Source organism: Panthera pardus, unplaced genomic scaffold, assembly GCF_024362965.1.
Source record: "Panthera pardus isolate Hobbes unplaced genomic scaffold, ASM2436296v1 HiC_scaffold_22, whole genome shotgun sequence".
Classification (NCBI taxonomy): Eukaryota; Metazoa; Chordata; class Mammalia; order Carnivora; family Felidae; genus Panthera; species Panthera pardus.
This window is the reverse complement of record NW_026526788.1, coordinates 53,313,053-53,326,246: the sequence shown is the minus strand read 5'-3', so window position 1 is coordinate 53,326,246 and position 13,194 is coordinate 53,313,053. Positions and strand designations below refer to the sequence as shown.

The 13,194-nt window shown below is 41.7% G+C and overlaps 1 protein-coding gene across 3 annotated transcripts; it reads right to left on the bottom strand.

Moving 5' to 3' along the window:
• Positions 1-934: 934 nt before the first annotated feature.
• SLC35G1 (solute carrier family 35 member G1) lies at positions 935-11,163 on the bottom strand. 3 transcript variants are annotated; one of them, XM_019445129.2, is made up of 3 exons: positions 10,911-11,163; positions 6,016-6,196; positions 935-4,020 (listed from the first exon to the last, which is right to left on the bottom strand). In XM_019445129.2, the coding sequence occupies exons 1-3, from the start codon at positions 11,080-11,082 to the stop codon at positions 3,282-3,284; spliced, it is 1,092 nt and encodes a 363-aa protein (XP_019300674.2). In that variant the 5' UTR covers positions 11,083-11,163; the 3' UTR covers positions 935-3,281. The 3 variants fall into 3 exon arrangements, with proteins under 3 accessions (XP_019300674.2, XP_019300676.2, XP_019300675.2); XM_019445131.2 differs by having other exon boundaries at positions 6,016-6,124; XM_019445130.2 differs by having other exon boundaries at positions 10,923-11,163.
• Between the last annotated feature and the right edge of the window lie 2,031 nt (positions 11,164-13,194).

The window sequence follows — 13,194 nt, the reverse complement described above, 5'->3', positions numbered from 1 at the left end:
ACTGCACTGCTTTGTAACATGGGCTGGACAAGTAATGATATTCTATTTAGCAAATGAGGCAAACAGGCTGAGTACGTTACATGCCTGGCTCAGCTAGAAAATGATATGGCCACACTCCTATTCCAGTGCTTTATCCACTCTTTCAAAGTGGGCTAGTGTGGGCAGGAGAAGCTGGAGGCAGTGGAAGAAACAAAAGCTCAAGCTGAACTGTTGGAGGCTAAGAGGGTTTAGAGGACAAAGAAGAGAAGGCAAAGGAAGCAGGGGAGACACAGGAAGGAATCCCTTGGCAAATGTGGGAGTTGATGGGGATATGGATCAGAGTATCAACTCACGTTGGGACACGCAGAATCAGGTTAGAAAAGTGGGAATAGGGCCAAGTAATTTGAATGAGATGTGGTATGCAATACAGCATCATTGTGGTTTTATGAGAACCAAAGTAACAATGAAAGCAGAGCTTTAGGAAGGTCACAGTCTGGCAGTGAGACAAGGATCTGGGTGGAAGAGAGTCAAGAAGTGGGTAACTCATTAGGATACTGTTGTTAATTCAGCTTGAGATTATTGATGTTGGACTAAAATGGTAGCAGTGGAAATGGTGACAAAAGAGTGGATCCACAAGACAATAAGACAGACACTCCAGGACTTGGTAACAGATTAGCTATGGGAACAAAAAGTATGGAATTTGAAGCTGCTCCAAGCTCTGGGTCTAGAACAATGAAGGCCTCCCTGGAACAGAAGATTAGGACCTTTATTTTAGAGATACCAGATTTGATGTGACAGTATCAGAGGGACAAACAAACAGTTTGAAACTTGTGATTATATCACAGCTGAATGACCAGGGTCAATATCCTTTATAAAATGAATTTTGAAGCACATGGATGAAAAAGGAAATGTTAGATTAGCGAGCACATTTGCTATAACCATAAAAACCAAAATATAGCCTTCTTTCATATTAACTTTATTAGTACTTATAAAATAAAAACAATTTATGAAAATATTTTCAGGATATAGAAACTACAGTCTTTGCAAAATATACACACCTATAATTGTTACAATACATACATATCCTTGTATATACCTCAGACATTATAAAAGTGTTTAAGAATGACACCCTGTAAAAGTTGAGAGAAGAAACATTTTCTCCAACCTTGGCCATATATTGTGACATTCAAGTACTTAAACCACACTTCTGAAATAAAACACATCTCTAGTGTACAGGCTGAAAGGGATTTAACTCTCAAAGTCCCATAAGTTGTTTTATTGTGCAAGGTAAAGAACCAAGAGAGGGTTCCCTGAGTTAATTTACCTTAGGTAACTCAAGCAGTGGTTTACTTTCTATACTTTATCATGGAAATAAGGGAGAAGGCCATGGGAACCCATCTCGGGCAGATCCTCCTCCCCAGTATTCCTATCTGTGCAGCATGGCTCCTCCTACAAGAGGATTTCTAACCTTTGAGCTCTAAAATGCTGATTCTGTAACTATCTATTTGCAAGATAATGCTCCTGCAACTCTAAATTCCAACACTGTGGATGAGGTTAAAGTTATGATAGTATGACTCCCCAAAGTAGACTTCATTTAAGATTTGTCAGGTGGAAAGCATTTAGGAAGATCAGCAAGCCAAAAATTCCCTCTTGGAACTATTGGAAAAGATCCTTTCTCACCAAGGCATAAACCTCAGAAGCCAAGTTCTTTCTTTCTTTGGAAGAATTGTGATGAAGGGGAGAGAAAGAGCCTATAATCTTTCAGATATGCAGGCTTAAGATAGTAACAGATGCTAGGTTGGACAGTAAGAGTTGGTGACCATTATAGCCTCACCAATAAAGGATTCATTATGATAATCATTCCCATGTACTCTCTACTTTCCAATTAACCTTCCAAGCTTTCCTAAATATTACATTCTCTCTTTAACTGCAGAGTATTGGCTGATGAAGTTCCAGATATAAAATGTTTGAATTCATGATGTTAGTATCATGGGGCAGCATTGATATTTAATACCATACTGATATACTAAAATTTAACAGTGATTTTTTTTTTTATTATTCAAGACACTATATTATTCAAGACACTACAGAAGTCAATCAACCATGGATTCACAGGTCTTTACATTTAACATATAACATGAAGCATTATTACATATAATTCCATAAGGGGAAAAGACTATAAAAATAAGTTTAATAAGATTACTGCATTTTAAAAAGTTGTTTTAAAAAAATATATGCCAAAGTCCTCTAAATATTTGGTGTAGAGAGGGTAAGGGAGGTATCTATTAGGATGAACCATAATGAACTCTGGTTTTTGTAAGTTAAAAAGGTAAAATCTTGGCAATTTCATATGGTTCAACCTAATAAAATCCTGAGAAAATTGTATTTGGCATCACACTATAAATTCAAAAAGAATTTATAGAAAATCACATTTCTAGTGAGGGGGAAATACTTCAGGATGGAAATGTGCACACTGGTTTTGCCAAGATTTCTCTCTTGCGGCTTAAAGACCTGAAATCTCAGAAAGTTAAGAAAAACGTAGTGCAGTTTCACACACACACAAAAAAACCAAAACCAGAGGACAATTAAAATTACAGAATGATAGCTACAGTTGTGAATGCCACCAAAACAGAAAACTTCTGGCCAAACCTGGTGATTAAAAACTTTTTAAACTTTACATATAAAAATTCTGGCATCAAAATGAAAAGGCACTCATGTGTGTTAAAAGAATAACCATGTATAAAAGCCTTGGAAATAAGGCTAATTCATTTGTAATATTAACACCATTAAGTAGGCACCTTTTCCAAGTGTCAGCTTTGGCCTCCTAAATGGAATTAGGTTTCAAACGAATTACCGATATAATCTAATCATAGCAGCATTATTATCAATAAGTTTCTTAGCTTTTACACTGCTAAAAGAACATCTAAAGTTTCCTCCCCACCTATATCCCCTCAGTACCAAAAATACACTTTAAAAAATTACATTTATACCAGAGTCATAAAACATTTTGCAGTTTTTCTTCAACTAAAGACCTGATCTCCTACCATCACCACCCCAACAACAGCAAGTAAGAAACCAAACCAAAACCAAAACATAATTGAGAAAAAAGTAATTGCTAGACCACACTGGCTAACTCTTAGCTAATTAAAGACATAGCATATTCAAAAATGGTACTTTAATTATGAAATTTATTAAATATAATCAGTGAAGGAAATGCAGGCTTTCCAGGCGTGTGCGTGCGCGGTGTGTCCGCACTGAGGGATGGTACCCAGAGAAACCAAGAACGCACTTCTGCCACAGCCTCATTTGGAGCTCTGGCACCATTTCCGAATGGCCGCGCCGGTACTGCTGGCTACAACGCACAGGGCCCCGCCCACCGTCCACCACGTGGGCATATCGTTAAAGAAAATAATCTGGAAGATGAAAGCAAAGACCACATCCATCGTCCTCATTATTGCCACTGGGCCTGCTTTTTCTATTTGGAGGGCTTTCGTGAGAAACACCTGACCCCCCAAACCAAACAGGCCGATGAGGATGAGAAACAGCCTGTCCAACCCGCAGTATGGCAGACTCCACTCCCCTATGATGAAGAGGACGATGACGCTCTCTAGGAGGCCGAGTACGACATAATACCAAATGCTCAGAAAGTAGTCCACGGACTTCCCCATCTTTCTGATGATGACCATGGTCACGGCGGCAAAGACAGCGTGCGCCACTGCTGCGAACGTGCCCTTCAGGTGAACGGAGTAGCTCTCGTCCGTGCCCGCAGCGCTGGCTCCGAACAGAAACGGGGGCCTCACGATGAGGATCACGCCGGTGATCGTGAAGGCGGTGAAGAGGGCATCCCAGGGGCTGTACTTCTCCTTGAGAAATATCCAAGCAAATATGGACGTGAACACTGGCGAACTAAACGTGATGACGGTGGCGTCGGCCAGGGACGTCGCCTGGAAAGCGTAGTACAAAAGGATCATGGCGGTGGAGCCCAGGACTCCTCTGAGGAGGAGGAAAATGCGTTGACCTTTGGGGCCTATGAACCCGCTTCTGTAAATTCAAATGAAAGAGCGCACATTAAACCAAGGTGGTTTTTTTAAATTGCAGTTCTTAATTAGATGTTATTTTTACAGTCCTAACTGGCAAAAAATAAGGAAATAGTAAGTGAATTTTAAGGCCCACAACTGAATGTTATACGCCTTCAAAAAAATGGTTTCTACGTATAGCTAAAGCATGTAAGTGTTCACAGTATAAGCAAAATTAATAAAAGAGAACTCCATAAATAGTATAATTAAAATTCAACAAATATAACTTTTCCCATGTCTATACATGCTTACAAAAAAGACAAAAGGAATGTTCATCGTGGTTAAACCTTAATAGGTGGTCTCCTAGGTGATTTTTCCTTATTTTCCCCAAATTTTCTACAATGACAATGTATGATTTTTATGATAAACACAATTTCAAGATTAAGCTGCCCTATATAAGAAAACTTGGTCATGGCTAGTATGCATTGCCAATCTTAACGAGTTTTTCTACAAAAGCTGAGGCAATGCTAAAGTGTAATTTAGCCACTGGATGTCAGACAACTTTTCATTATTTTCTGCAAGAAGAGTTAAGATACACTGAAAAAGAACAAGTAGCATTTGGATAAGTATAACAACTGATACTCAATTTTTTTTTTTTAATTAATACTTACCAAGCAGAATGCTGGGTACATTTCAGGCTAGGCGCAGCTTGCTGACCTGTGCCAGCACTGAACATCTTTAGGGTAGCCTATAAGCCTGACATGAGGACCCACATTTCATTTAGAAATGAAACTGTGGTCACCTTTGACTCATACTTTGAGAAGCTAAGAGTCTTCCATGATAATGAAACATAAAATAGGTCAAAACAGATTGGTGCTAAGGATTTCAAAAATTCTTCTAGTGCCTTCCCCTGCCAATTGTTCTGTTGCAAAATGAGGAAGATAATTGTGTTAGCACCAGTTGCCACCCTTGAAAATTTCTGAACTCTTACCATCATTTCCTAAAATACTGTGACTTGCCCACACTTATACAGGAATTTCTGACAATATTAATCTTAGTAGCTTTTCACCATTTTTCACCAGATCTTCAGGATACGGGGTGAAACTATTCTAAATGAATCTGTACTATGTTATAGATACAAGGAGAATTTGGAGGCAAGTGACTGAAACTTTTAGTTTAGGGTTTAAGCATTTTTGCCCAAAGAGAGAAAGAGCCAGACAGCCACCAGGAACCAAACTGGCCTATCCTCCAATGGTTCTAAGTACACAGGGATGTGTAGAAGGCATAATTTTAATCTGGGAAAGGGTGGGGAGGGTGTTCTATATGGAAGGGGAAGACACGTTGGGTAGGGAGGGAACAGTAAGGATGGGGAAAAAAGACAGTTTTCATATACTGTTAGATTCTACACAAGTGCTCTGATCTATAATTAATTTTATTTGGCCCTTGCCACCAAGGTGCAGGGTAGAGGACAAAGATTATCATTCCCTCCAGTTCATAGATGAGGACACTATAAACATGAAAGTATTTTAAAAGGTCTTGTTCAAGACTACCTTTTCCCTTTCCCACATCACCCTAGGGGCAAGACCCTGATATTATTACTTTAACCTTCTGTCTGCCCTGGTAACAGAGCAGTCCATTCTACTGAAAGAAACTTGATATTAGGAGACACCACCACTTCCTCTCATTTACTTTTTTCTTCTAAATACTAGTTATGCAGAGGGAAAGAAGGGAGGGTGGTACAAGATGGAGGAATTGTACAAGGAAAGCTTTGTTCTCAAAATGAGGAGTGGAGAATAACTGAATCTACCCCCCCCCTTCCTGAGTATGTGGTTTGTGCTTATGAGAGCATCTTTTGTAGGTGAATCCTTATGACTTTTTATTAATCAGAGACAAACAATGTAGTAACTGGTAAATCTACGGGAGGGATAAAGCAGACACTGTAGAATAAATAATTTAAGCAGGTCAAAAGATTTACATACATTTGTTAATACCTTCCACTTCGCAGGTAAGAAATACTTACTTTCTGTATATTAAGCAAGGGATAACGACTAGCATTTGGAACACACATCGGAATGCACTAATTTCTACAGCATGGACGTCTTGCACTTTTTTAACAAATAAAGAGCCCACTGAGAAAAGGAAGGCAGATAATAATGTATAAAACAAGCCAAGTCCAGGACAGCGTGCTTTCTTCTTGGCTTCTGAAAAAGATTAAGTTCTGGTTAGTCCTTGCTTCCAAGTGTATGTTTTAATATTTTCACTTAGGAATTGAGAAAAATGGAACAGTGTTAATGGCTAACAGGCTACAAATACTGTCTCCTAAGCATATCCATTCTCTGGACCTGAACCATTTTCCCCACCAAGAATGAGGAATCACTGATGTAGGCAACAATTTAAACCCATAATTTTTAAATTCAGTTTTACCCTATAAAATGGATTTCCTTTGGCTTACTGAAGAATCATTACTCACTTGTAAGTCAAAAAGAAGTAAAAAAGCTTGCCAAGACAGTGAGAAAAATCTTTAAGAAACGCTTGTCAAGATGGCTAGAGAAAAATGCTTCCAAGTGATATTTTATATCATCTCACTGGTGAACCTGGCTTTATGAAGAAAGTGGTTTTTTTCTAGACAACAGTTTACAGCTGTGTCCTATGGCTACTTGTTGATTATCTTACTTCTCCCAGTAGCCTGTGAACCCTTCCAGGCTGGGACCTCAGCTGTCTTGTTTGTGCCTGCCACATGCAAGACCCCGATTAAATATTTGCTAAATGAAAGTATATGAGAGAACTCCATAGAAAGATGCACAGTCTAACACCACTGGTAACAGCCTAATCTGGGAAAGCTGTTTTGTTATTTTGAACCATTAATCAAATCTTTTACTTTTCATGGTTTTACAACTTCTCTTCCATTTAGAGCATAAACTCTTTGAGGACAGAGGGTAGGTCTACCCCTCTGACCTCAAAGTGCTTTAAAATAAAATTTTTAAAAAATTACAACTGCCATTTAATACCAACTTCTTGGCTTGATCTGAACCAAGAAACTTCTGCTTTCTCTAGGGCATCAAGTATTCAATCCATTAGTGACTATGAGCATTCAACTTTTGTTTAGCCACTTCTGTCTTAGTTACCGAACACAGGATTAAAATCTGTTTTCAATCTCATACTCACCCCAAACCCATCATTCAGAGGGGAGCAAAATGGGACAGGGTAAGCAGAGAACTCCCTAAAAGACAGGTGACACACTGAGGAATGTATTAGTATTTTTTTCTTTATTGAAACTAATACAAAACAAGAAGAGAATATGAAGGAAATGCTACTGGCCCTCATCGGTTAAGAACATAGCAAAATGGAAGGGTGTGTCGGTACTTGCAATTTCTAGTAAAACTAGGATTATCATTCCAATCTAGGAATTTATAATGTGTTACTTAGCTAGAGAACAGTTTTGCATAATAATGTTTTTAAAAAATGTCCTTCTCTGATAAATGCAAACACCCAGTAATACATTTCAATATCCTCATGTTAGCTGGATACCTTTGCCCACAAGTGACAGACACTTTGTGACTCAGGACCAAAGTATGATGGTGCACAATCTTTCCAGGGGCACTGTGCAGCCTGACCTTTGTAGTAAGAGATACCATTGTGATCAGAGGCCTTTACCTCTTCCTGTTCCAGGTGCACAGTCGAAGAGAATCATTTGGAGCTACCAGTCATCGTGTCACAGATTATGTATTGTAAGTACCAGAATCCTCCACATTCTGTTCAACACCTATGTGCCTCAGATACCACAGAAACAAACTGCACATACTTACTCAGCCCATGAGAAGGAAACTTTAGACGACTTCCAAGTTAAACACCACAAAATACATGTCTTGGCTGTGGTCAGCCTCAGTGTTCAGCTTCTGAAATTTCAGGGTTCAGGTCCAAATAAAATAGTTTTTCTTAAAAGAAACCCAAACCATGCATAGAACCAACACCCTCACACAGAACAGAACAGGAAGATCAAGGACAGAAAACATCTCCCCGGTCTGTATTTCAAGGATCTTCCCCAACCTAAACTTTTAAATTTTTCTCCAAAAAATTTTAACTTAACATGATATTTTAACTGTTTTATTTATTTATTTAATTTTAACTCTTTTAAAACTCAATTTTATACCCCTGGTTCTGATTATCTTGTCTCTTAAAACACTCACATATTTTCTTGCCTATAAACACCCTATGACCCATGATTGCTGACTGCAACAGGGCAGTTGTTACAAGGCCTGGCTGAACTTGATTATTTCTTATGAGGGTGAGGCTTGGTTCTACTCATGCAGACCTCTCTTACTGAATAATAATTTCCATTCTGCCAGGGGAGATGAACAAGAGAGTAGCATCATCCAAAGATGCATTTGCTTATGTACTGTGCTTCTATGATCATATTCCACTACAAGCATAGCTAAATAATTCAAATTAAGTGGCCACGGTGTAATTTCTTGAGTTAGAAGAAAACTGAAAAGTTGCTCCGTTTCTCTATCCTTTAAAGTGGTGATTCACAACCCTGGCTGGGAATCAGAATCAACTGAGTAATTTTTTAAACTTCAGTTCCCGAGCCCCACCCCAGACCCACTGCTACAGGATCTCTGTGACCGTAAAAGCCCTGCCAGCTAGAGAACCACTGCTACACTAGAGAACTCCCTCCAGGGGCATGTGAGGCACACATCTAAGACAGTTTCTTGCTTCAGGCTAAGATCCACACTGTCCCTCAAGAAAATAAATAGATATCTTAGGATAGCTGTATGCTGTCTGTGAAGGTTATCCAAGAATGTAGAAAAATGGGTAACAGTTTCACCCTGAACTTGAAAATGAGCTTTCTTGAGATAACCAGTTGGATCAAGCGGTTAAAGTGATACTGTCACAAAGTTCAATGACAACAAACAGTACAGTGGTTTAAAGTGTTTCTATGGCAGTCCTGTTTTCAGAATATTATCTGGTCACCTTACAATAACTATTACTAAGTCTCACTGTTAGCAATTTTCTTTGAAGTTAAAAGACGCCACAAGATTCTTAGGTGCAGTCGCTTATAATGTTTATCATTTTGCCATGTGCTGCCTGAGTGTACAGTATTCCTCTTTGGTTTACAAACAGCAGAAACATTTAAGAGTTTACAAGGACTGACTCAGCATTCCACCAAAATGACATTCAACCATAATAACTGATAAGGTGAGAAATTCACCTCTTTACAAGCTACACATCTGGTCTACACAGCTTGGAGTAGCCCCTTCTCTGGAGGCACCAGCCCATGCATAAATAATCAGAAGTCTGATCATTTTGGGGGCGCCTGGGTGGCTCAGTCGGTTGAGCATCCAGCTCTTGATTTCGGCTCAGGTCATGATCCCAGGGTCGTGGGATCAAGCCCCGTGTGTGGCTCTGCACTGAGCATGGGGCCTGCTTGGGCTTCTTCCCCTCTCTCCTTCTCCCTCTGCCTCTCTCCCCTCTCTTCCCTGCGTGCTCTCTCTAAAATTATTTAAAAAAAATTTTTTTTTAATTAAAAAAAAAAGAAGTCTGACCACTGTTAGCATTTAAGACAAAAATGGAGCAAGAATCATCTGGGTTTCATCTCTCTAAATTAGGGGAAAGTTCCTAATAGGGAGAAGGGGGAATGGGGTGGGGGTAAGAGGCATAGAAATCAGGGTCACACTTAGAGGAGGCCACCCAGAGGATGAGATGGTGCAGGCTGTGTAACTTTGTCTTCAAGGGAGATCTACCTATTTCCTCTGTTTCCAGGAAAATGACCTAGGTGGGTGGTGGAGTTAAGGAGGAATGTGCTTAAAGTAGCACTGTGGTCAGTAGAAAAGGCCTAGCGTGGGACTCTGGCATGCTGGGATCCTTAACTTTGGTGCTGCAGGGACTTGTGCCATGTCTCACCCACACAGGCCAGATCTAGGGAAAAACAAAGCAACCCCCACCGCCAAGCCCTCACCTTCCAGGGCTTCACTTCCCTCATTTGTGGAAAGAAGAGGTTGAACAAGATCAAGGTGTTTTTACAAAGGGTCTCTGGCTTTGGACACAGGTCTGTGAACCTCTTAACAATGTATATAAGATTGTGCCTCTGCCTTGTTTAGGATTAGTTGCCAAGAAAGTCCTCCTATATTTTAGGTATACAATACAGTGGTTCAAATTTTTAAAAACGGAAAAAAAAGAATATATTACAAAATACTCATTATATTAACAATGGACATTTGGTTTAGTTCAGTGAGTCGTTATGAATAAAGATATTGTAAAAATTTACAACAACAAAAAAGTCCTCCTAACCCCAAAAGCTTAAGAACCTGTGGTCCCACTCAACTCTACCTTCCCAGGATTCTAAGACTCTGAGGCAAACATTTTCTAGACTCTATGCTTTTCAACTTCCTCTTCAGGGAACACGGCTTCCCACTGTGATCAGTGTTCACGGTTAGCTCTCCACCCCCAACCTCACCTGTCTGCGGGATGGCCTCTCTTACTGACCCCCCAGCCTCACTCGCCTGAGGGATGGCCTCTCTTACTGACCCCCCCCCCCAACCTCACCAGCCTAAGGGATGGCCTCTCTGACTGACCCCCCAACCTCCAGCAGGGCTCACGGAACTGCAATCTGACTCCGCGGTAGTGCCCGCAACACTTTAATTACAGGAACAGTTTCAGAATCCCAAAAGGGTTCCAAACACAATCAGAAACTTTCCTAGTCTTCGCGCCCGCGGGGACGAAAAGGGCTTATGCTTTGCAGACCCCCAGGTGAGGGCTCGAGGGTTTTCCCCGAGCTCTGGGCAAGGTAGGGATGGGGGCGCGGTCCTCGCTGCGCCCCCGGCCCAGAGTTGCGGGGACCCTAGCCCATTGGCACCCGCACCCCCTCCACCCAACCCCAGAGGCGAAACCCGCGCCGGGTCTGCACCCCACACTCACCCTGCGACGCACCCGATCCGCACGGCGAGTTGCCGCACACCCAGCACCTGCAGGGGCCGGGCGTCCCCGCTGCCGCCGCCGGCTCCTCACTGGCGCCCTGCGGCGCGTCGTCCGTCAGCGGTAGCCCGGGCTCTGGCACCTCCGCCGCCCCGTCACTGTCCACGGGCCGCATCGCGCGGCCAGCGGTCTCCCCAGCGCCGCGGCGACTAGCGCGGGGAGTAGCGGCTCCGCTGCCCGGCTCTTCCGGCCGGCAGCGGCGGCGACGGGGCGCATGCGCGCGGGGCCCTCCTCCCCTTGCTGGGGACCGCGCTTGTCCTCCGCTGCCCTCTTACCTTCAGTTCCTGGAGCCTCCTGCGCAGGGGGAGGTCGGCCACCTCTCTGGGCTGCGGCGGTGCACACAGCTGGACCAAAGGCGTCCACCCCTCTGCTGCAGTCTAGCTAAACTGGCCAGCAGCTTGGAGTCATCCTTCCCCAGGCTCAGTGGACCCTTTTCTGTCGTTGCAGAGAGAGCGACGCCCAAGGGTCTTGTGGCCTTCTTTGGGGGCGGGTCATCGGAGGTTAGGAGAGTATATATTTATTTATTTATTGGCGTGGCGCTGCATTCAGCCCCTCTGGAATACCCTGGAGACCTTGCCAAACACTGTGCCTGTCTTTGTCTCCTTGCCAGTTATCCAAGGAAGGTAGAATTTTAGGTTAAAAAAAAAAAAAAAAAGGAGTAGCACATAACCACAGGGAAAATATATTTATAAGACTGGGACAGAACCCTTATGTTCTTTGTAACAGTAGACATTCATTATTGATCTTTTTTTTTTTTTTCCTCTTTTTCTGTTGTTGTTGTTAACTGAAACATACTAATTTGGTTAGATATAAGATTACAATAATCTGACATAATTGCACCCCGTAAAGTAAACAATGTATGTCATCTGGCCCCAGGGTCCCTCGGATTCACTAATAGGCTCTTTATGTTTAAGTAATTCTTCTTTCATCTCTGCTTGCTTTAAATGTGAAAGGACAGTGTCTGGGCAAGGATGAACCTGTCTAAACTATTCTAGGCCCAAGTGCAAGCAAATTACCAACCAAGAGAGTAAAGTTTGTCTTTACTCAGATATTTGCACGAAGTGATTGACAACTGAAAAACACTGGACTTGAAGTCAGGAATCCTGGGTTCTGGCTCTGATTCTATCCCTGAGTATGTGACCTCAAACAGTCACCACCTACAGCTTGAAACCTTGGTTACTTCATTTAATTAACAGAAATAAAAGATTTCCCTTCCTATTTTGCAGAGTTGTGCAAATGAAGTCCAATGAGGTGTGCAACAGCAGTCACCTGGAAAGCACTTTACTAGAAAATCCAGGTGTATTTTTAAGTAAGGTGAGCATATAATTGATCTTCTAAAACTGGGAATGCCTTTTTTAGAGTAAAAGAAGGAGCTTTTTCAGAAATTATGCAAGCCAATAGGCTGAAACTGGGATTGTCGTAGACAAACTGGGACAAATGGCCACCTGAATTCTGACTTGGTTAGCATATAACTTTGCCTTGTCTTAAAAAGAATTTAAGGCTGCTTATAAAAATATATGAAACTGATTTTGTTGCTGGTGGTGGTGGTGGTATTTTAGTGGAGAGAAAGTGTAGGGAAGGGTGGTGAGGGTGGTAGATCATGATTATGAATGAAGTGAGAACCAAAACGCTTCTCCAAACATCTAGAAATCAGGTGCAGTTTCACAACTGCATTTATTTGTAAGATTTAGATGTGCAGAATGTTTGAAGAATCCCTGTAATACTGTGATTTACAAAGGAGTATATATTTGGTCATTCAGATATTTATTTGCTCTTCATCCATAGTACTTGGCTCACAGCTGTCAAAACCCTTGGAATTTCCTGAGTGATAAGAGCCATGAGAGCAGCTTTTGTTATAATATTTGGTCTTTTGTCCTTAGTTCCTAAAATGGCTTCAGGGCCATAAAGGTGAAATGGGCGTCTTGTTATTCATAACAAACCTCCTGCCACAACTGAATTTATGTTAATGAGGTGACTTTCTGGAAGCACCTAAGGATGGGGGCTCATTGCCAGGTGAATTAACCATGTGATTAGAGGGTTGGAACTTTCAGTCCCACCCTCCACCCATGGGGAGGGGGAAGGGCAGGGATTGAGTTCAGTCCCCAGCTGCCAATGATTTAATCAATCATGCCTATGTAATGAATCCTCCATAAAAACCTCCAAAGAATGGAGTCTGGAGAGCTTACTGTTGGTGAAAGCATGGAGATGTGGGGAGAATGGCTCTCTT